Source organism: Bactrocera dorsalis, chromosome 2 (assembly GCF_023373825.1).
Source record: "Bactrocera dorsalis isolate Fly_Bdor chromosome 2, ASM2337382v1, whole genome shotgun sequence".
NCBI lineage: Eukaryota > Metazoa > Arthropoda > Insecta > Diptera > Tephritidae > Bactrocera > Bactrocera dorsalis.
The window spans coordinates 18,271,710-18,297,266 of record NC_064304.1 but is presented as its reverse complement, the minus strand read 5'-3'; the positions used below and the strand labels follow the sequence as shown (position 1 = coordinate 18,297,266).

At 36.9% G+C, this 25,557-nt stretch overlaps 1 protein-coding gene across 8 annotated transcripts in view; it reads right to left on the bottom strand.

Moving 5' to 3' along the window:
* Positions 1-1,383: 1,383 nt before the first annotated feature.
* Positions 1,384-25,557, bottom strand: part of LOC105225744 (oxysterol-binding protein-related protein 8) — a 53,564-nt gene continuing 29,390 nt past the window's right edge. For 2 of the 8 annotated variants that reach the window (XM_049449436.1, XM_049449438.1), the window contains 10 exons: positions 20,670-20,728; positions 12,818-12,964; positions 9,985-10,216; positions 9,579-9,812; positions 8,616-9,113; positions 7,224-7,369; positions 6,961-7,139; positions 6,011-6,875; positions 3,695-3,990; positions 1,384-3,522 (listed from right to left, as the gene is read on the bottom strand). In XM_049449436.1, coding sequence (XP_049305393.1) covers positions 3,279-3,522; positions 3,695-3,990; positions 6,011-6,875; positions 6,961-7,139; positions 7,224-7,369; positions 8,616-9,113; positions 9,579-9,812; positions 9,985-10,216; positions 12,818-12,964; positions 20,670-20,728 — 2,900 coding nt within the window. In that variant the 3' untranslated portion in view covers positions 1,384-3,278. Of the gene's footprint in view, positions 3,523-3,694; positions 3,991-6,010; positions 6,876-6,960; positions 7,140-7,223; positions 7,370-8,615; positions 9,114-9,578; positions 9,813-9,984; positions 10,217-12,817; positions 12,965-20,669; positions 20,729-23,735; positions 24,499-25,557 lie in introns of those variants that run through there. The other 6 variants (XM_049449440.1, XM_049449441.1, XM_049449437.1 and 3 more) reach the window with 5 other exon arrangements.

Below are 25,557 nucleotides of genomic sequence, written 5' to 3'. Positions count from 1 at the left end.
AGGGGGAGCCTTACGAACTTTGTTTTGTTTTAACAAATTGGGATCACTCTTAACATTTTTGATGGCATTGTACACCATTTTTCTTGAACATTTTAAAATTTGAGCAATTTTTACTTGATTTGTACCGTTTTTGTAAAGGTCCCAAATAATCTTTCTTTTTTCAATCGAACAGTATTTCCCTCTAGCCATTTTATTAAAATTTGTAATATTACTAAAACTATTGAATACAAGTTCACAACTGAGATTAATTCTTTGTTGGACCAAACACAACTAATGGCCGAAAACTATAAGTGCGCTAAATCTTTGTCCAACGAATTTATGACGAAATTTAACAAAAACAAATTAACGGTATCTGAGGGGAAATGATAACGGTTTTTTCCACACATTTAAAGAGGCGACAGAAGCAGTATTGATCTACTAATAACAAATTCATGAAAATTTCACTCTCTTAAAAGTAACGGTAATATTTCTAATTATGAATGCAAGTGCGCTAAATCTCTGTCCATAGCTGTATACCTCAGTTTTTGAAATATCGATATGGTAGCACCAAAACCTTTCATTGCGGATAGTCCTCACACCATAAATGAGCTGCTCCGCAGTGATGACGCAATAGGTAGGGAGAAGCATTGGCAACAAGTCCTAGGCATGCGCCATGCAAAGTTAAAAAAACCTTAAAAGGTTTCAATATGTAATCAATCTCCCGAGGGAAAAACTCAGGCTACTTGTCGCCTTCTACACTGGGCTTTGTAAGCTCAAGTACCACCTGACATGAGCCTAGCTTCTTATGCGAATTGCCGGTTCTGCGATTTGGAGTCTGAAACATCAGAACACCTGCTCATTAACTGCACAGCAATCTGTAAGCGCAAGATAAAGGCCCTTGGATCCATGTTTCGACTTAGTAGAGGGCACAATAGACAAGGTCATCTTAAGAAACAGCTCATTTGTCGTAACAGCCGATATGGGACCACTATATCAAAGTTCTTGTAAAGATTCTTTTGTATTTGTGTATAATATTATAGCTTCGGTGCAGCCGATGCTAACGTTTTTTCTTGCTTTAAATGTACATACATAAGTACTTTCGATGTACATATAGGGAAAAAAGCCCTTTTTTATTCAGACGTGGATTTAATCTCATAAGTAATGATATCAAAAATCAAAAACAAAAAAATATGACTTCAATAAGTAAAGGTTTGATCATTAAAAATGCTTTCCCCAAAAAAAAATATGTAGAACGAGAAATATAAAGCTAAAGCCGCCAATCCAATTTCTGGAATAGATATGATGAACCATAGGTGTAGAATATTTTATTTATGAACATATTCACTAGAGTATAAAAAATAATCCATACCTGGAATATAACACAATTGAAAAACACAAAAGCGGTAAAGTATAGAGTTTCGTTTATTGGACTTGAAATGTTAACAGCATTTGTGTACTTATGTAGGTAATCATCTTCATCTTACTCCTTTTGTTATGTTCTTTTAACAGAATAAATTTTATTTAGCGTACATAGCAATAATTTCTATAGTCTAATCGTGGCTAATAAGCGAATTTGTGTTGTGATTCCTGTCATGGTGCTTTTATTTGTTTGGAAAATTTCTTTAATTCATATGCAGTTCAAGTGCGTGTTGTGTGACCGAGAGAGTTATAGAGGGAGAGACAGACAGTTATTTTCTAAATGTAACCGTCGATGCTTGGTGCGATAATCAGAACAACATGTTATAAATATGTATTAATTGTTTAAATTTTAAATGTCTTACTTCGTTGATGCAAATCACGACACGATCACGATCACGATACATAATAAAAATACATATGAGTTAAATTACATAATATCTCGCTAGCACGAACAACAGCTTTTCCACAAATCCAACACACAGCTAATAACATCTGCTTCTTCTTCTTTTAATCTTAATATATGTTTTATAATAATTGAAATAAAAAATATATACTTGTAGTATTTATAAAGGAATCAAATTTATATGTGAATAACTTTTGAAAAGCCTTCGTATATAAAGAAATCAAATTTCTTAGGTATGTTTACAGTGAGTTTACAATGAATGGTTGTAATACACAACTAAATTATAGTTAAAAAAAATCCTAACGATTCCTGCTTTCAAAGCAACTAACCTCAAAACAACTTTTACAAACTTATCAAAAAATAGGAAAATATTACGTGTGAATAGTTGTGTGAACCACATACAGTTCGATTTTGGAGAACCGTAAACATCTCCACAATTTTTAGTGTCAAAGTCTTACTTAAACGTTGGGTAAGATTTTGACACCTACAATTATAGATATTTCTACGTTAGACTCCTCCACTATAGCCTAATTAAATTTTTCAACTAGTAAAAAAGTGAAAACTGTCGAGGTTCACGTTCTTAATGAATATTTTTAAGGGGCACATTTCGTGTGAAATAATATTATATTAAAATTTAAAATTAAATATAGTTTTGACTTTTAATATAGTAGTTTTTGATTTCATTTTTTTTAAACGCCGCATTTATTTTTATTTTTTCCGACCGCGTGTAACTCAAAAAATATTATTTTTTTCTTCAAAAACTTTGTTGTATACTCTTCAAATCTAACCTCAAATATATATATTGTGTAAAAAGCAATTTAAGCATTTTTTTTGTAATTGCCATTTTTCGACTCTCACAAGTGTGCCCCTTAATCTCTTACGCAAATAAATGGTACCAGCTGCCGCATAAACCACTGTTCAGTGATAATGCCTAGGTAACAACAACGACATCGAATTATTCACACGAAAACTCAAATAAAACTATTATCTCACTTATCAACATACACAGCTCTTTACACTTTTCATGCAAATACATAATAGACTTATGTATATAAGCATACATATATGTATGTATATAGTTGTATAATTTCAAACCGCCTGCATACAAAACAATATGCATGCAGTGAAGTGTGTCTCGAAAAGTTTACGACCTAAACGCGAAAAGTACAAAGGAAGTTTTTTAAAATAGCTTAACATAATTCAAATTGAGGTAATACTATAGTAACATATTATTTTAAAGACGATTTTAAAGTTAGCGTAAAAATGTGTACCGTAAAACCGTAACTTAAGCATTATTTACGGTTACATCGCTTGATGTAAGTATGTATGTATATTTACTTGTGTGAAACATATTGCACACGATCTCGTTGCGCTGACAACAACAGCAACATCAATGAATATTTTGAACAATAAGCGTTTTACCTAACTAATTCAACTTATCGATTCGTTCACCGCTTCAACTGAGTTGACGCTCGATTTACTTAAACATCCATTTCATTACAAAGCAGGCTGCTAAGCCAACGAATGCATAAACCATTGATTTTATGACCACCGTTTGTGGCACGGTGCGCGGCACAATGTCGGCGTAACGGCCGGTAGATGTAGACGGCGCCATTAGTCTGGGATTATAGTGGATTCGCTCCAAATTTGTTTGGATCACACGCAATTGCTTCGTTTGCTCCTCCAGTGTGTGATTCATCTTTTCAATGGCTGATACCAATCTGAAATAAAAAATTTTTTATTTATTTATTAAAAAATATTTATTTATTTATTAAAAAAAAAATATTAATTTATTTATTAAAAAAAAAATATTTATTTATTTATTTAAATTTATTTATTTATTTATTAAAAACGATTCTCAGGAATAAAGTAAAAAAGCTATTTCCCACTTACTTTCGTATTGATTTGTTCGATTTCTGGTGTGGCTCCTTGTTCACATCCGGATTTGATCCACTCGAATCGCTTTTTTCATCGTCATGTGGCAGACCCAAAATCGAAAGGCTTTTATGTTTTACCTTCAATAGAGAAGATGATTTAATTAACTGCATTGGATCGGCAGTCACGATGCTCGGGTTACGCACCATTGGCGCCCGATGGCGTGTCTTCGTGAGCACTTTGTAATTCGCTTCGTACTGCTTCAAATCGTTGCGTTGATCCCACGGACGCAAGTCAGCGTAATTATACATCCACTGTAGAGAGTTAAGAAATTATGAATTTAATGGATCTAACTGGTATGCGAGATATACACAAATATTACAACTATTTGCCTACCAACGTTACAATAACATCTGATCAAATTGGACACGAACTGGTCTAAAGTAAGCACGCAAATCGAATCGATGAAAATGCCGTTTTCACGACAGTCGAGTCTACGTAAATGGAACGGACCCGGATTTTTTCCGGTTAAAGCAACAATAACAATCGATAAAAATTTCTTCCAACTTGGTACAATCTTAATTTTTCTTGTTCGTGCGAAGTTGGGTTTCCAGCAGTCAATTAGTGTGTATTTGACAGCTGTTTGTTTACGACGCAACAAAGTTTGTCTGACGATTTTTTTCATGAATAAACTCAAACGAGTTTGGTGGAAATTTTGTATTTCCAATTTAATCACATCTACGGAATCGTAAAAATGTTTGCAGATGTGTTATAGGGAGTCTACTTTACTGTAAGGAGACAAAGTATTCAGTGAAGGTCGTGAACTCATTGAGAGCTTCGCTCATACGAGTTCTTCGACCACCACAGACTCATTCACAAAAGATCTGACAACGTAATTGATTACCAAAAGCAACATTACTAGTGATGAGACTCTCACAACATTCGGGTCTACGTTGCCGGAACTCAGCCGGATTTTTTTATCCGGTCAAAGACTCTCAACTGTACAGAATTTTGCAGCTACAACAATAATATGAGACGTGGTTTTATAAATTTAAAGTCAAAACTATTTATCAAAGCCGAACGATTGGCGTTTCAAAAATTAGACAAAAAGTCGTCAAAAGCACTGAAGGCTATCACAACCGAGGCATGTAAAAAGTGTATGGTAAATAATATAAGGGTTGCCATGCTTACATTGGCTCAAAGGAATCCAATTTTGAACGCGATAATAACAATTTTCATCAAAATTCCCACAACAGCTGTTCCTACGTTACCGGAATCAACACCGATTTTATCCGACCAAGAGCTGTTATTTAGGAGCAGCAGCTTACTCCGCACCCTGCAGTTTCTTGCTGACATTGAGTTAAGGACCCATACGAATTTTTGATTTAGACGGCGGAACAAATAGACGATCAAGAAACCCTACCGACTCTATTCTCTACAAACGCACTTTTTAACTTTAACAAAATTAATCGAGTCGGCCTCACAGAACTTTTCTTTCCTGCTAAACGTTAGCGGACGTCAATTGTGCAAGGTTGTTGTTGTAGTTGGTGTAGCGGTATAAAACATTCCTGAAGCAATTTCAAAGAACAGTGCCGAGTTGACAGTACTTGGTTGGAAAAAAATCGGGGTTCGTTACTTAGACCCGGAGAACGGCAATTGCGCAAGGTGATCGCGAATGACAGCACTCGCTTTACTGGATGAATAAAAATGTTTTTGTCAGTCCGGGTCAAATTTGATACACTTACTATTGATACTTAACATTTATAAAATTAATAAATTACGGCAGATAAATATACATAATTTTTAAGATTAATAATATTTAAAAAAACTGAGGGAAAATATAAAACACAAAAATATAACAGTTATCCACTCATTCCTAAAATTAATTTAAATTAAATTAAAATACATTACACTACTAATACTAAATAAAAAACCAATTCAACACAAACAGTTTTTTAAAACAGTTATAGCTTAGCTTAAATGATTTTTTTGTTTAAATTTCCACAATATTATATCTCAATGTAGTCACTGGATTTGAAAATTATTATTAATAATGTATATTCAAAAATTTATAAGGTCTTCTTCGTACTTGGCAGGTCCAAAAAATATGTACAGTTGCTTATAAACATACAACTACTTTGATAATGTTGCATAACACACCAAACTATTAATTTAATTTTATTGCATTACCTTTATAATTTTAAAACAAGTGCTTAAGTTTTTTATGAATGATATATAATTATAATATTTGACCCCTTCTCCTAAAGGAAGCTTCAACCTTGTACACTGTTTTGTCGACTCACATAAGTTATAAGCCATGCTTAGCGCACTCACCTGTGTTATTATCGGATCGAAGTTGAAATGTACCGGCATCCATTCAATTGATAGTGCTTTTCGTTCCTTTGCCGAGTTGCGCTGCGCTTCCTCCAGCACGGTCTTCTCCTCGGTTGCGCCAACCTGATCGTCGCTACGTATCGCTAGCGATACTTTCTCCCATAAACGTTCAGATTCGTTTGGTAGCTGCGCATCCAACGGTACCACATAGCGCACCAGACGCTTGTGTTTCGTGTCCGCGTCCGCTTTAAAAAGTACAGTTTCTTCGCCAGTTTTAGCTTCTTTGATTGTCATTTCGGTATCCCAATGACCACTTATGGTGGCCATGGTCTCTTTGCCCAACTTAATTTTACCCGAAATTAAATTGGTATAGTCCGAGCCACCCAGGAATGGTTTCAGCTTGAATTCCAGTTCCGTCTTGTAACCGGTGTTCTCGCACTCAATGTTAACTTTGCCGCCCAACTCCATGGACAGTGTACCAACAAGTATGCCCTTACAATGGGCATATGGTGTATTCAATGTATACGTTTCACCACGAGGTAGCAACGTGAGTGTGGCAACGCCTTCCAGTACAGCTGATGTGCTGTTGCCATAGAACTTCGATTTAGCCAAGATGGAGCAACTGATGCAGAAACCATCCTGGCGATTGGTCACATAAAACGCCGACACTGGTGGATGATGTGACACCTGTTCGGCAATGTAGAATGTACGGCTACCATTCGGGTGCTCCCAATAGCAACGGAACGTTTCACCCAATATTGGATTGTAGGGCTTTTTTAAGCCTTTTGGTTTTTTGTAGAAACCTGATAGGTACCATTGTACAACGGTCTTCATACGCGTAAAGGGATCGTCTTCGGTGACAGCCCTTTTAATAAATAAATTATAAAATAAAATTTGTTGTTCAATTTTTTATTTATCTTACAAAGACGTTCGCTTGTTAAGCCACTCACCTCGACAAGATGTCTGCATGATAATATGAATCGGATAGTTTATCCAAAAATGAACGTGGCTCGAGTATGAATGTCGGCAAAACGACCTTACTCAAATCCATGCCTGGCCGCACTTGCTTAACCAGTATCCAAATCAAGCTTTTGTTCTCGTCTGCCAGCTCCTCCACCTGCTCACCCACCTGATATGTACAGAGCAATATGTTAATACATTTTTTTTTTCATTTAGCCATTAAGATGTGTCTATATTCAAGTCACGGACTTACAGAGCCGAACTCCTCTTCGGTGAGTGGCACATATGGTGTTTCGGGCTCTTCGTCTTCGACCACAGCCTCTTGATCTGATTCTGATTCGGTGTCGACCCCTGACATAGCGGCTGGACCACCTTCGTTTTGGCTATCGCCATCAAGATCTGTTGTAATGTTAGACAAAAAGAAAAAAATTTTCTAAATTAGTACACTTTTGTTTTAATTAGGGAATGCAACAGGTTGATTAAGTTTACTGAACAATATGGGCGGCCACATTTTCTACGATATTACAGTTGCTACAGATGTATTACTCGCTTTGGTTCAAAATCAACAATTGTGTTGAGATGCTAAATATTTTATATTTTATTTGATTTCGGCAAATGACAAGCAACTTCAGCTACAAAGAGCTTTTCAAATTATTTATACAGTTCGGATGAAATTTGAAGAATGTGTAGAGATTATTTATATATTTTTAATTTTACCAAAACTAAATATTATTTTATTTGTTTACTGTTAAGATATATTAGATTTGATGCCGTGATAAACTAGAGAAATATACATACTTAATCGATTGGAGTAATCGGTTATTTATTTGTTTTGATTGAATTACTCTAAGTATATGGACAAGAGGCACTTAAAGGGCAGGCCTAGTGTAAAATTATTAAAAGAAAAACGATTTTTACAGTGACTGAATTTTAAATTTTCAACTGAAATTCGTTTCATAACTTCTTATTGGTTTATAATTCTTGTGTTTTTGATTGGTACTAATTATTCAGAGAGGGTCGAGAACGCGTTGACGACGAACCACGTCTAGGTCGGTCATTAATATAACTGATGATCAATAAGTCAATCAAATTAAAGGATTTGGGGCTTGACGATCGACAATTAAGAGTCAGAGAACTTACTGGCATCGTTGGAATATCGGAAGAAATTATGTTTGGTTTGAAAAACAAAATTGAATTGTGGATATTGATGGGACGATATAGATTTCGAAAAATAATTTTAGAATTTCGAAATTCTGAAAAACTATTCTTTGCCCATAATAGTAAATACGCAAAATTATGAAATTTTGAGACTCTAAACCCTTGAAACGCATATAAGGAACGAGTGCAGTATGGATGCCTTACAATAAATACCTTGGATTAAACTTGATAAAATGACAATGCTGGAAAATATTTACAATTAGTCGAGCATTATTTAGCGTACATATGTATATATGCATGTATGATAACTGAAATGCAGCAATATGAAACGCTTCGGTGTATGCAACTTTTACACTTTCTACCCAAAGTCTAAGTTTATTGATTGAAATTTGCGTTCAACTAGCAAACGAACAGTGCAGGTCGTCGCACAATGCAATTAATAGTGAACTAATAGAGTAACGAGTAAAAAACATTGTTGTGGTCAAACCCTTAACGTTGAGCACAAAAGGTGGTGCGCTCAATGCTCTGGATGCGCCTGATCTGGCCTGCAGCTCTGCATTTTCGTCAACCGAATCAATCGATGACGATGTCTCATGTGCCATCGGGCCTAACGAAGCCGATTTCATAAATTGATTTTGGCGACGTGCCTTCAATTTTAACGACTGGTGTGTTTCCAGCATGGATGGAAAGTCAACACTCGAAATATCACTGAGATCACCCATTGAACTCATGCCTTCAAATGAATCACGTTTGCCTAAATGTTTGGCTTTGCGTAGTTTGCGTAAATTTTTCTCCGCCGAATTGGCAACAACACGCTCCCAATGGGTCATTGTCATATACAGTTGCTGCAAAATTGGTGTCTGTGCACGAGATGTCAAACTTGTGTCCGAACTGGCGTGCGATTTGCTCAATTCGGGCACCATAAGATACTGCGAATATTGTTTTTGCATGCTACCGCTCGGTGTGAAGCGTTCAGGAGGTGGGTCTTGTGAGAAATTTTTTAGAAAACTTGTCGAATTTATAGGTTAGTAGTGAAATAGAATGTGCAACAAGATTAAATAGGCGCGGCCCAACTTCGTATATTGCTTATGGCTCAAAAGGCTCAACAAATAGGCAAAATCAAAAATTTCGTGAATTGGTTAGTCAAGATTGTTATAAGGAGTTGTTCAGATATCTTCACAATCTTACAAATATGGAAAATTGCGCTATAGTCGCACTTAACCTTAAAGTATACCGATTGGTTTCATTTCTACTAATATTTAATATTAATATATATATATTTTTTTTTTATTTTATACATATATATATATATATATTTTTTTTTAGATAGTATACGTGTTTGTAGCAATGTCAAGTCAGTTAGAGTATGGTACTCTGCCACCCCTTACATAAAGGCGAAATTTGTTGCACATTCCCTGTCAAAAAGCTGACATTTAAGTCGTACACTCACCATGTTCGTTGAAATGTTTTTCGTAATCCGCCTCCGACCACTGCGTTTCATGCGATATCTGCGCATTGTCGCTGGCACTGGTGCCCTGCACAGCGCCCAAGCTGCTGTTGGAACGCAAAAGCAATGCTGAACAGCGCAAGGAGAGCTCCAGTGCATCCATCCAACATTTACCAGCCGCCTGACTGGGTGCGCGAAATATCAGGTAAGCGGTTGGTAAGGGTTGAACGACTGCGCCTGCAAAATTTAGATAGAATTTATAACTGTTTAGCGCCTATAACGGTTTAATAATTATTACTTCTGCATTATTTTGATATTAAAAATCGTTAATAATAATTTATAATATTACATGATAATAACAAATTAATAAAATTTGTTATATTAACATAAATGAAATGACTAATCAGACCTATTGTCTCCTTGTCTGGTCCACGCGGCGCCCATATCGACTGCTCCAGTGGGTGGAAAAGCTTAAAGCAAAAGCCGTCTTTCTTGCTCGGCCGCTCGATGACCTGGCATGAGGTCAGCATAATTGTGCCCACCCAATGGCTGCTTTTCAGCTTGGGACTCTTGTAGAGCAGCATCATGCCGGGCTTTAAAACACACCACAGCTTTGTCCATGACTTCAGTGTGCCACGTACCTATTAATTAGTAAAGAAATTTGTGCCAATTAATATTTTAATTAAATTAAATTCAAGTTATTTTGCTGTCATTTCAAAGTGTCAATTATTTAAACAAATGAGAATTATTTTATGGCGGCTGTTAGGCTAGCTTACTAGACATTGTACTTTGCGCATAAGTTTGTTCCAGTTATTACTTGTTGTTGTTGCTGTTTGTAGGTGCAAATTTCAGAAATTTACTGCTTTCTAGCAATTTTTTTTGTTCAAAGTGCAAGTAATAATGGAATGATAAAGCGAGTTTTCATTAGTGTTTCGGTTAATATACTGGATATATATCAGTTATTATGTATTTTCTACGTCACTGCCAAGAAAATATAGTCTTCAACTTAGTAGCTAGTAAAACAATTAGCCAATTAATAATAAGGTGTTCACAATAGTGGACCAAAATTGTTGTTGTAGTAGTGGTTGAAAACATTCCTTTAGTAATTCCGAGGCAGGTGTGAGTTGACAGCCCTTGGCCGGATAAAATCCGTGTGCGTTAGCCCAATTGTAGTTCCAACTTCACACTAACGGGTGATCCAAGTAGAGGTACTTTTTTCAATACCCTTTTTTGACACATTACGCTTGAATCGAGGCAATCTATCATGCTATTTTTTCAGTATTGTATGGCATTTCATCATAGATCAAGACTTACGCCTGAAGAATGTTTACAAATCGTTCAACTTTATTATGAAAATTCACGTTCTGTAAAGAATTTGTTTCGCGCGCTTCGCTCTACTTATGGTCAACATAATTGGCCCACTGAGCGTACTATTCGCAAAACCATCACCCATCTTGGTGATCCGGCATTCCTTATTGGATAATATTCGACCGAATAGACTACTAGAAAATATAGCAGCCGTAGTCGATAGACTTGGAGCTTTTTATGTCGAGATCTTAAATATAAAGCTCACAAAATACAGATTGTGCAAGAACTGAAGCTGCTCAACCTTCCAAAGCGACATCGCTTCACACTATGGGCTCTTGAAAAGTTGCAAGAAGATCCGACGTTTTCGAGCCAAATTTTGTTCAGCGCTGATGCCCATTTCTGGCTCAATGAAGAGAAACCTGAAGACTTTCGAGGGCTGCCATTTCACGCAGAAAACACAAACGGTTTGGTGTGGTTTGTGGGCCGGCGGAATCATCGGTCCATATTTCTTCAAAAATGATGCCGGTGAGAACGTAAACGTAAATGGCGACCATTATCGTGCCATGATAACCGGCTATTTGATGCCTGAATTTGAAACTCGTGATCTCGCCGAAATTTGGTTTCAACAAGAATGTGTGTACTTCCCACACATCGCATCAAACAATAGATTTATTAAGACAGCACTTTGGCGAATAGAGAATTTCACATTTTTGGCCACCAATATCGTGTAATATCACACCGTTAGTCTTTTTTCTGTGGGGATTTGAACAGTGTGGGGACAATCCCGCTTCGATTCAGGCCTTGGAGCAAAACATCACGCGAGTCATTCGCCGGTTACCAGTCGAAATGCTAAAGCGAGATTTCGAAAATTGTACTCAACGGATGGACTATCTGAGACGTAGCCGCGGCCAACATATGAAAGAGATAATCTTCTTTTCAAAGATAATAAACAATCCGTATTAAAGTTTAAGTTTCTGTGAGTTTTCTTTAAAAAAGTAAGGAACCTTTAGATGGTTCACCCATTACTTAAACCGTAGTTTACAACTAGTTCATTGCACTGCAAGATATTTCCACACATGCGCATATTACAGAAATATGTCATAGATACTTATATATACAAGCACATATATTTATAGAGTAAATTGATGATGTAATATCTATGTACATATAAGGATACGTACTCTATATATACATATGTATATGTGTGTGAACGAAATGGCGTCACGACTATCAGTCACCCAAAAAATCACTTAAATGGGATTATTAGATTTACAACATGATATGTGTAGCTACAAAAAACAAATACACTTATACATACATACGTATGTGTGTATATGCCTAATTCTTGCAGTCAGCACACAGGCAATTACATATTTATACTTTTGGCGCTAACTTAATTAAGTGACGCCATTGCCATGGTGGTTTACGGTTGTTATCAGTACTTTTAAAAAACCAACTGACACCGATTCGTGATAAAAAAAAAAATGTTGCAACAAATTCCAAAGTAAATAATCAGCGATAATTTTTTTTGTAACATTGATTGGCATTGGCCTTGTTAGCGATATGTATTTACCTATACATATGTATCTATGTGACCAAGAGCGAATATATTAAATATATTTAACATAAGAATTAGTTATTTTTTGTGTGAAATATTACTTGCTCTCACATATGTATGTATGCATATGTACTATGTATACCTGTATGTAGCGCTTCCGCCCATTTGCTTATACTTATGGATATTAGTTATTTTATCTGCACAAATAACATAGTGTTGACACTTGTACACAACAACAACAACGGCGACAAAAGTAAAATGAATATAATTTGTCATAACAGCACACCTGGGGAATATCGATTTGGGTAGAATACCACATGTTACAGTCAAGGTGTGCAACAATTAATATACATACGCACACAAGTGCACTAATTACCTTAAGCCAATCAGCTAGCACCACCACAGTGGGATCCTGTAGCGAATTCAGCAATTCGGACGCAACACGTTTCTTTTCCCGCCGATAATTTTTGCGTTGCGCCTTGTAGGACTCCTTCCGGTTAAGCTTGGAGGGATCTCCCGGCGTCTGAAATAATCCAAGAACATACATATATATATTAAAATTAACCAAAGTATATTAATTTTTTTATATATAAATAATATACATATATACTGAATGAACATAATATTTAAAATGAAACTAGGATGGAACTCAGCGTTATTTCGAAAAATTAAATAATAATCACAAGAAAACTGTTGTTGTTGTAACGGTTATCTACTTCCCTTCAGGGTGGTAAGGTTTAGATAAGTTGTCATCGAGGTCATACAACGTTAGGTCTAGGAAACGTGCTGTTTCGACGGGGTCGGAGTATAGGAAGAGGTTTATCATATGTGTAGGTTTAGCTCAGCATGCACAGAGGTGATTAGAGTTATGCGCAGTCGCGTTGCATGCCGGACATACATATATTTGATATGTCGGGATCGATTCTGGATAAGTAAGTATTTAACCTGCTACAGTATCCAGAACGAAGCTGCGCAAGAGTTGCTCTCCATTATCGCGGCAGTCGAGTCGTGGTCTGCTATCGGTGGTAGTTTGACTCCAAGTACGCCATTCACTGAGGGGAATCGGTGATTGTGTTTATGGCTCCACTGTGAGTGGCGGTCAGTGCATGTCTGCAGTTAGTTGTGTCCGAAGTCTGGTCGGCGTATCGTCTTATATCGTCGACTTAGTCAACGAAAGACCTTTTGATGTTATTAGGGGACGATTCCGCTTCAAGTAGGCAACTGCTGGGATTGTTTCTACGAAGAAGCCTTAGCAGAAACTGAGGAGTTCATTATGCTCCTTAACTGAAAGCATACCGGCCTCACTGTGTAGATATTTGATAGGAGACATCAAAAAGCATCCCGTTTTAGTCGAGAGTGCAGTGTTGTGGCATGTGTGAAGTGTCCTCGTCCGCGTTTACGTCATCTAGGCACGATATTGTTGCGATGTAGTTAAGGACCGACTGGCCGATTGCCCTGTCTCTTGTCAACAACGTTAGCGACTTTGGATTTTATTGCGGCTCTGTACTTTGGCAATTATCGCGGTCGTATGAGAAGTAAAGGAGCACAGGCTGTTCAATTATTAACAGTTGCAATTTAACGTCATCAACTTTAGTGTTAAAGTCCAAACTCAACTTCGTCCAGTTCAGGGGAGAATATTAGGCTCCTTGCAGAGAAGAAGCAAGAAAGTTTGGAACGGATAGCCGTTTACTTTGGAGCACATACCATCGAAACGCAACGGGGAGAAGACACCACCCTGCAGAACCTCGACACAGTACGGATGATTGCCGACCGCTACGTAGTTCATAGTCCACCTCTTCAACCCTAGAGGGAGCGTAAATTTTTCCATGTTCTCAAGTAGCGTTGTGTGATTAACTGTGTCAAAGGCTTTTGACAAGTCCAACGCTAAGAGGATCATACTCTCGTAAGGTGGTTTTTGGTTGAGGCCATGAACTATCTGGACGTTTTTGACGCTAAGCACTTTACGGAAGTTTTGCTAGTGGTTTGCTAGACTCAGGTGGTGAATGAAGGTCGGTAGTAGCAAGGCATCAATTTGTATAGCAGCTATATTATATAGTAATCGGATCTATAGTTTTTTCGGATATTGTAACACTGTCTGGGACAATAATTCATACTAATATTCGTGAAGATATCATGTCAAATAAAAAAGTTTTTGTACAATAATTTGATTTTGATCGTTCAGTTTATTTGATAGCTATAGTGATCCGACAACGGCAGATCCGACAAATGAGCAGCTTCTTGGCGAAGAAAAGATGTGCGAGGGACTAGTTCGCGCACAGTATATATAGACAGGCAATCTACCGTTTTCGGCGGACTTGGGCCGCAGCGACTTTTTTCTGTTTTCCCGCTTTAAGAAAACCTTCACAGGAAAGGAATTGAGCGATGAAGCGTTGATGAGTGCGAGACTCAAACTTATTTTGAAGCAGAAGACAACTGTTAACACAAAAAATGTTTTCATGAGTTGGAATATCGTCATAGCGTCCAGAACGTTGCCCTTTAAGGTAACTAAATTGAGATACAAAAACGAATTTCATCAATAAAAATAGATTGTTAATTTTTAAAATGATACGAACTTTGCTGCCCGGCAGTTAATCAGTCAAATCACCGACCCGTCCTTATGCAAAAAAGAAAAGTCATGCGAAAATCGCTTTAGTCACATACAAAACATACCAACACATATATTTTCAAACGCACAGCAGTATGCATACTTGATATGTGGTTCCAGGTGGGGGGTGGGGGTCAGACTAAACATTACATTGACCGGGTGTGAATATTAAAAAGTCATCGACACGACTTGAATGAACCCCATTCAGCAATATATTGTTCCGTATGCCATTTTTATGGACTCAACTGTGCGCATATAAACAAATATGTACATATGTATATATGTATGTATGTAAGTAAGACGAAACGAATTTTTGCTAACATATGGCAGAGTATGAGCAAATACTAAAATTTTATTAGCTTATTAGCGCTCAAAACGTTTCAAAAACTGTATGTGTGTAGGCATGTTTATCATGTTTCAAAGATTTAAAAAAGTTGCGGTTAAGTGCAAAATGGAAATAATTTGTTCGGTTATTTAATTGCCGATAAACGCTCTTTGTTGCGCACTTTTCTTAATACAGAAAGCCTTATTAGCTTAGATAAATAATTTCAATTGTTTTGGCTAAAATTTACTCATAGTGCCGAAAGTGATACTTAATACTAATTGCGAATGTCTTGTTTATATCTTTGGCGGATACACGAATGTTTATTTGAACGTTTTTTTTTGGTTTTTCTTTGAGTTTTTTGTATTTTTTTAGATGATGGAACGTGACTCACATAATTAGAATTCATTTCGTTTTTTTATTATTGCAGGTAATTAATGAAAAAATTAGCCAAATACGTGTTCGTGCATAAATAGCAAAAACAACACAGCATACGAATATTCTTGAATGACTGATGCCAACAATTTTGATATTTTTAAGTTTAACGTATTTAAAAAATAATAAAAAAAGTAGCTATTATCTTTGCATTTCTTATTTTATATTCAATATTCGGTAGTTTCCTAAATCACACAAGTGAGGAAAGTTCTCTGAGCGCCATTCACTTGGGAATGGCCAGAAACGATTCTTTTACATATGGCTCAAGCAACTCACGACTTCCGGTCTTTGACCAAGGAGAACCATCCCTTCCCAAGATTATGCGCTGGGTTTGGGACCCCCTAGTGAATGGGAAATATCAGACTCGGACGCATGATATAACCGCATGAGTGATGTCTACGCCTTAAGACAAGAAAAAATACTTCATAAATCGTTTAACGCAAATCGTGCAACCAAAGCAAAATGTGGCCAGATTTCACGAATTTAAGCCCTAAAATATATTAATCTGTTAAACTTTTTGGCCTGAAGCCAATTAATGGTTGTAAATTCTCAGTACTGGTTGAGGTAAAGGTGCTAAATTATCACACACGTTTTATGTTCGCACTAAATTTAATTGACTTAATTTATTAAATTTTTATTGCTTTGTCAATCAGTCACCGCTATACTGCATAGATTTAGATACGTTAAAGCATACAAATTTTAAATTAAATTAAATTTCGTTTACAAGGATGGTCCATGAGCTCCAGACCGCAGACCGGTTGGTAACCAATCAAAGCCGTATGCAGCAACTCAGTTGGAGTATTGAGAGCCGTGGAATATGTTCCTTCTAATACGGCTGACGGTTGGGCATTTGCATAGATAATGTTCGTCTCATCATGTATGCTCTACATTCCGTCTTCCAACTTCGGAAAGTGGATCTTAAGGTTGCTCTGCTCCCGTTTGCCTATCATCATCATAAATACTACCCAAAAGTAGCTTTGTGGCATGCCTTGATTTACTCGTGTTCCAAGACCTGAGATGTTCCTCTGGGATCCATTGCCCCAAACAACCATTGAAGGAGCTGTATGGCCTGAAGCAGCTTAGGAGAATTGCGTCTCCAGCATCCTCCGGGCAAACAATGAACATGGTATATTAAGTTTGTCACGAAGTTTCTAAAACCTAGAAGAAAAATCGGATACCCTATAAAATAAAGGGTGATTTTTTAAGAGCTTGATAACTTTTTTTTAAATATAAATTAAATAAATTAAAATTTGCAAAATCTCATCGGTTCTTTATTTGAAACGTTAGATTGGTTCATGACATTTACTTTTTGAAGATAATTTCATTTAAATGTTGACCGCGGCTGCGTCTTAGGTGGTCCATTCGGAAAGTCCAATTTTGGGCAACTTTTTCGAGCATTTCGGCCGGAATAGCCCGAATTTCTTCGGAAATGTTGTCTTCCAAAGCTGGAATAGTTGCTGGCTTATTTCTGTAGACTTTAGACTTGACGTAGCCCCACAAAAAATAGTCTAAAGGCGTTAAATCGCATGATCTTGGTGGCCAACTTACGGGTCCATTTCTTGAGATGAATTGTTGTCCGAAGTTTTCCCTCAAAATGGCCATAGAATCGCGAGCTGTGTGGCATGTAGCGCCATCTTGTTGAAACCACATGTCAACCAAGTTCAGTTCTTCCATTTTTGGCAACAAAAAGTTTGTTAGCATCGAACGATAGCGATCGCCATTCACCGTAACGTTGCGTCCAACAGCATCTTTGAAAAAATACGGTCCAATGATTCCACCAGCGTACAAACCACACCAAACAGTGCATTTTTCGGGATGCATGGGCAGTTCTTGAACGGCTTCTGGTTGCTCTTCACCCCAAATGCGGCAATTTTGCTTATTTACGTAGCCATTCAACCAGAAATGAGCCTCATCGCTGAACAAAATTTGTCGATAAAAAATTTTCGAACCGAACACTGATTTTGGTAATAAAATTCAATGATTTGCAAGCGTTGCTCGTTAGTAAGTCTATTCATGATGAAATGTCAAAGCATACTGAGCATCTTTCTCTTTGACACCATGTCTGAAATCCCACGTGATCTGTCAAATACTAATGCATGAAAATCCTAACCTCAAAAAAATCACCCGTTATAAACTGGCTATAGACATGCCCGCCTAGTCTCTTAGTTTTTGAGATACTGATCTGAAATTGAGCACACATTCTTTTCACCTCAAGAAGCTACTTATTTGTTGGAGCAGTCAATATTGGACAACTATAGTCTATAACTGCCATAAAAACTGGCCGAGCAAAATCAAATTCTTGTATGGGAATATTTTTTATTTGAAGTTGTTTTTTTTTTTTTATAATAAAGTTATCTACACGAAATTTGGAGTTTTTTCCAAGGCAACGCTACAGTTCTAACAAATTGTTCAGATCGGACCACTAGAGCTTAATATTCATAAAATACTTTGTGTCCTTATTAGGTACCTTTAATATGACTTGGAAGGTTTTTTATATAAGGCAGTGTTGCTAGAAAGAACTAGCAAAACGTCTTTCGTTGGATGGAAACCGTTAACCATTAATTACATATGTTATTAAAATTCACTTTTGGAAAATACTTCTTGAAGCCAAATTGTATTTAAGACGATAGAGAAACGGTTTTTTTCAGAAGATTTTTTTTAAAAATATTGCATTTGTGAACTATTAATAAGATTTTCATCACTGCAAAAAAAATGCGAAAATACCGAAACGTACACGTTAGTCTGACGTAATCTAAATCACTGTGGACATGCTCAACTCGCACCCGGAAGCCGGTTTCAACAAGTGAATCAAACAACAAGTAAAAAGAACGCGCCGCAATCTCACGGAAGGGTGAGAATAACAATCGATATACGGTTACTGACAATAAAATAGAATCAAGTAGATGGTTCCGCAATAATTAACGATATTTATTATTTGTTTGACAGATTTCCGATATATTTTGCCTGTAGCCGTTTCCTAGAATATTTATTTTCAAACGGAAATTCCAAAAATTATAAAAAAAAATCTATTTCAAGCCCTATATGGCTAGCCAAAGAGAACTGTAGCATATCGCTTAGTAGAAAATAATATTTTCGGAAGGTTATCCCGGAAAGTGCCAATGTTGATAAAAATACAGCGGAACGATCGGATTGCTTTTGCTCTAACGCATATCAATTGGACGGGTGAAGAAAATGAAAAAGAAGTTGCGTGAGATCCTTTTGTCCAATGTATCTAAAATGAATATGATTGGTAGCATGGAAAAGTTAGGGTTTAGCGTCCGAAGAATTCTGATATGAATCCCCAATACGCGACAAAAACTTTCGAACACGGAAGAGGTATCTGATATTATGGGGATGTTTTGTATTCGGGAAGTTAAGGCTTGTTATTACTTTATTATATATCTTAGAAGACGTAATGCTTTCTTATACCGAATGGAACATGATTTTAGTTTCGCAGTTCCAGCATGACAATGACTCGAGCATGCCTCAAGTGTGGTTAAGACTGGGATACAAATACTTAAATTTACATTAAATTATTTCTGCTTTTCAAATGTTTAAAATAAATTTTATTGACTATAGAAAATAATTGCTTCCCACTAAGAACTGCGGTAACACCTTTTCTGCAAATAGTTGTGAATTTTGGTTCTATTTTATTGTCGGTAACTGTGCACTTTGTTCTAATATTCAAATGAAATGTTCGTTATTGGAATATAAATATGCAGAAATTTGTTTTGGAAAAAAGATACCCAAAAATATGCAATAAATTAAAAGCAAACGAATTGAAAAGGACAAAAAAGTTGTTTTTGTTGTTCGGCGATTAGTCACGCCAACCCAACGGCGGGCTAACATATGTTACAAATAATATACATATGTATGTATGTATGTATGTAGGCACATGTTTTTATAAGTTTATGCGTAGATATGTATACTAGAGCGGATTGATTTACAGGGAGCTAAAATAAAGGAAAAATCGCATATGCAGGAAATGTTCTATGGATCATGCTGAACAACTTTGCCCAACAGACTGTACATCTCAAATCGGTTTCGAGCCAGCGAGGTTGAGGTTAAGTTTTTTAGGGATGATAAAAATTTGTTGCGAGTTTTCGAGAGAAAAGTTCTGCGGAAGATTTATGGTCCTTTGCGCGTTGGCCACGGCGAATACCGCATCCGATGGAACGATGAGCTGTACGAGATATACGACGACATCGACATAGTTCAGCGAATTAAAAGACAGCGGCTACGCTGGCTAGGTCATGTTGTCCGGATGGATGAAAACACTCCAGCTCTGAAAGTATTCGACGCAGTACCCGCCGCGGGAAGCAGAGGAAGAGGAAGACCTCCACTCCGGTGGAAGGACCAAGTGGAGAAGGACCTGGCCTCGCTTGGAATATCCAATTGGCGCCACGTAGCGAAGAGAAGAAACGATTGGCGCGCTGTTGTTGACTCGGCTATAATCGCGTAAGCGGTGTCTACGCCAGTAAAGAAGAAGAAGAATAATTTGTCCATCAGTTTTTGAGATATCCGATTGAAATTTAATACGTAGAGGCATCTTGATATTCTATTGATCATTTGTCGGAATTGGTCACATCGGACAACTATAGCGCATACATATCTCCCATACAACCGTTTATTCAGATTTTTTAAACTTCACCTTAAAAATCGCTAGCTCTAAACCGGTTTTACATAGACCTATTGTCTCTTAGGTAAAGTTGTTCAAAATTGTACGTTAAATATTTGCGAAATACTCGATTTTGTTGGGGAAAACGACCGGCTCTAATGTATTCACATACATACATATACGCATAAATAATAGCAAAAATATTAGAGTAATACTAAAAATGAGAGTTAGGATAGTTTCGTACTCACCTTATCTGCTTGATTGCCATCATATTTGTCACGACTATCTGTTGCCCAACTGGCAAGTCCTAGAAGAAATTTCATATTTGACATTTAGTTTTGGAAAACACTGTATTAAAAAAATTTTGTTTTTTATTTTTGTGCATGTAAAGAATGGTTTAATTTGTTTTTGTATTAAATTAATTTTTTTTTATTTAAAATTTTATTTTTAATATTTTTATTTTTTTTTTGGCAATATGTAGCCGTTATATAAAGATGTATCTCATGTATCTCAATAGCACTATGAAGCGATCATTCCATATACAACACATTCACTTCTTTAAGTCATCACAATGTTGCACCGGACAACTCGCTGACTGCCTGTTTATTTGCACAACTGACGGTTTTGGCTAATGAACTGCCATTTGTAAATATATTTACTGTTTACAGTTTACTTTAAAGTGATTTTGCACAACATTATACTTTTCCCAGCATTTGGCTTTTGAATAAGAAATATAACGGCAAAAATTTAGTTACAATGGCGCAACAGTGCCGCTACGTCAACTTCGCACAAAACTCTGCGAGAATACACGAGCGTGTTGGTAGCGAAAAAAAATCGGTGCAAACAAAACAGTCCAACAGCTAAAGAGCACAGCACAGCACATAGCGAATGGCGAACATAACAACAATACAACGCAACGGGTGTGCGACACTGAAATCAAAAATACTAAACTGAAAACTAAAAATCAAAAGCTAATGAAAACTGGCCATCGAACAAATTGTAGGACAGCACATATGCATATGTGTGTATGTATGTGTGTGCGGTATATATACATATATTTATTAAATGAGTGTAAAACGATTGAGGGACACCGGCGCTTGTGGTGAGATATAAAGCTTTGCCATAAACGCATGCACACACGCACATTTGCAGGCATAAGCGCTTGCATTTGTTTTAAATATTTGCATAAATAAAGCTAGCTGAAGTGAGCGAAAAACTAAATATGGTGCCATAGCAATTATTCAATTAATTATCTGTGCTTTGGTTTTGTTTTTCGCTTATTTGTTTACAACTTAGAACTGTCCACCGTTTCGTTTTCAAGTGTTTTTGAACAACACAGCAAAAATGCGCGCATAAATAAAAAGGGGAAAAGAGACAATTAAAAATAAAAAGAAAAAATAAAGGAATAAAATTAAAATAAAGAAAAAAATATAAAAAAATTATAATAGAAAAAAAACAAAATAAAAAAAAATTAGAAAAAACAAAAAAAAACATAAACAAATACAAAAAAATATAAATAAAAAATGAAGGAAGAAACAAAGAAAGAACAGGAAAAATACATAGGAAATATAAGAGAGAAATATAAAAAATAATAAATTAACAAACAAAAATGCGCACATAAGAAAACAGAAACAAGAAAAAATTTATTTCGCCAACCGAAACTATAATACCCTTCACAGTTGCATTTCTTACGTGATCTAAGTGTATAAAACGATCTTTATCTTGATTTTATTTGTTTGAATTCTATGATATATGCTAAAGTTATTCGAACTGTACAATTTAATAGGAGATTATAAGTTGATTCAAGTGGTCCGTTATCAGCCGGTTCTGAGCAAAAAGCGGCTTTTTAAAAAAGAAACGACCGAGGCGTGATAACACGTTCATCGAACTTGGTTTTTAATAAATCGATTGTGACATTCGCTGTTGGCTTGTGGCGCCATACTGTTAGAACCACATATTGTCCAATTCCATATCATTCAATTCGGGCCAAAAATATTCGGTTATTATTGAGCGGTAGCGACATCCATTCACAGTAATTGAAGTTAGAAGTACATCTCAAAGCCGCCGCCGGCCCATAAGTCGCACCAAACCATATTTTTTTCGGAATGCAATGGTGACTAATGGAGTACGTGTGGATTGCTGCCTGACCAATAATGCATATTTTGCTTATTGACGAAGCCATTCAGCCAGAAATGAACCTCATCGCTGAAGATGACTTTCCGTTGAAAATCCCCGATCATTTTCAAGTTGTTGCGCAGCTCAATTCACGAACATACGACGATTCTGGTGGTCAATCGGCTTTGGTTGTTGTGTCAATTTAATTTTGTAAGGATGTAGGCCAAGATCTTTTTGCAAAATTCGCCACAACGACGTCACAGAGGTGCCCAAAGCTTGTCAACGACGTTTGAGAGACCGATTTGGGTCTTCCTCAATTGATGCGCTAGTGATAGCAATATTCTCGAAATTATGGGACAAAGAAGTCTTTGTTTCACTGCCACGGGAACATTTTGTACTGTGGCTGTGGATTAAATTTTTCCCACTTGACGCACAATTGTTGAGCTGACAGGACGATTATGACGACCATAAATTGGACATAGCGCTCTTAAAATTGAGGACACTGACTCCGAATTTCGGCAGTAAATTTTAATAATTGCGACTCGTTGTTGGATCGTACATTTTTCCATGATAAAAGGTTTGCCTTACTGAAGAAAAATGTTAAAAGAGCAGGAAAAAATATGGCGTCGTTTGCCGTCTACTTTTGTAGCGTCCCTATTGAAAAACCCATTATATAGTATACACCTTATTGCTGTTCCGACGTTTTCTTCTGGGTGTTACAAATTTTGTGGCATACACAATATACCCTGTTCAGGGTATAAAAAGAAAATAAAGAAAATAATACAAAGAGAAAAGTAAAACAAAAAAAATTTAAGCACCAAAAAAAATCAAAAAAAAAATTTATAGGAAATATAAAAATAATAAATAAGTAAAGGAAAATGTGCACATAAAGAAATCAGAAAATAAATAAAGATGGCAGCGCACAGCCGTAAATTAAATTAAATGCAAAGCTGTGACAAAGAATAGCGCAGCAGACCCACCCGTTCGTCCACAGACACTTAATTCAAACACACTCAACACATGCAAGTCGGTGGGGTGGCTGGCTGGCGGCTGTTGGCAATTGCAATTGCGCTGCAGGCGTCGTCGTCGTATACGTCACGGAACGCCACATGCACATTACGTATACGACGTGTGGCACCGTCGATCAGCCGACGAGCAGGCAAACAGCTGCTGCTGTGTTGCCACTCACTTTCACTTACTTGCAAAAAATTTCTTCTTCCACATTTAACCCGCTCACTGCACCGTACGCCCGATGTGACACATTCACCAACATTTGCCAGCTGCTGCACATTGCATTATCAGGCTGCATAGGCGAGTAAATTAACACAAACAATACACTATGACTATGACTGACGAGTAATCGTAATTAAACACCGTTTTAGATGCTCACAGCCGCACTTCACTGAATGGCACTGAGTATGTGTACAACAACACAACACAAATGCTTAAGAGGTCAGAGTGCGTTTCGGTATTTTATCACTTGAGATATGTATTAAACAACTGATGTAGTCACATTTAAATATGTTTGTATGTATGTAAACACAGGTAAGTAGACGAATGCCGCACAAATACAAGTTACTGTTGCGTTAATGCAAATACTGATGATAACACTCAAAAAACGTTCGAACACTGTGTAGTATTCTGCGTATTACATACGACGCCGATAGCAGCCGCCGACTGACTCCGATAGCGAGCGAGCGATTGTCGAAAAACACATGGCAGCCGCGGAAACTGGGCAGCGCGTCGAAATTCTCAGCGTTAGCTGAGCACAATAGCGGCGTTTGGCTCGTTGTACCGGCTGTAGACTGCGCCGCCTGCTAACTGCTGACCCCGCACCGCCGCTAATGTAAACAATGGCAATTAAGCGCGCGCCAAATGTGAACGCCAGCCAAAAGTCGAACCCAATAGACTCGGCTATATGCGATTTGTGGGCGCTCTGTAGCCACCAACAGCCGCAAGAGTTGTGCTATACTAAGTGCTAGCCGCTCGTAAAATTAGCGAACTCAGGCCAAACAAGTGGAATAGTTAAGCAGAAGCGTTTAATCGCAAATCTCAAAATAATAGGAGATAAATACGATCGTCAAGGGTGTGAGCAGTGGATTGCAGGCAGACAATCAAATCAGCAGCAACAACAGTAATAACAAACACTAGAAAAAAACGAAGTAATCACAATTTTATAGACTCTCAGCAACTGATGCGCCGGCCTGCTGCCCAATACTCGCGTTTTGGCGCTCACCAAAGCCAAATTGCTGTGCCGCTTTTTTTGCAATTTTTTTTATACCCAAAGTCAATTTTGAAGTAAAGTTTTATATTCTAAAAAACACTCAACATTCTAGTCAAGAACTCAGCACTTTTCCAAAAAATAATATTTTCAATTTGTGGTTGAGGCAGCAACAAAAAACATCGCTTGGCTCTATGGGCTCTTGAAAAGTTCCAAGAAGATCCGACGTTTTCGAGCCAAATTTTGTTCAGCGATGAGGCTCATTTCTGGCTCAATGGATATGTAAACAAGCAAAATTGCCGCATTTGGGACGAAGAGCAACCTGAAGAGATTCAAGAGCTGCTATTTTATCTAGACTTAGACTTTTTCCTGTTTGGAAATGTAAATTCTAAAGTTTATGCAAACAATTCCGCTTCTATTCAGGCCTTGGAACAATACATCACGGGTGTCATTCGCCAGTTACCAGTCGAAATGCTCTGCGTGGTCGAAAATTGACCTTAACATAAATTTGAAAGAGATAATCATCAAAAAATAAATGCCAAAGATTGTTCTTTCGAATGATAATAAACATTCCCCATTAAAACTGAAGTATCTGTGTATTTTCTTTAAAAAATTACGGAACCTCGAATAGGATCGCCCTTTATAAATTAAGAAAGTGAAGTATGAGTTCCGAAGTCGCCCATCTGGTAACAAGTGGCATATAATTTCACCCACATATCCTCCCATTTTAAAATTTTTACAATTAGTTCGTCAACTTTAAACCTCTGCTCTATTAACCTAATATGTCGGCCAAGTTTAAT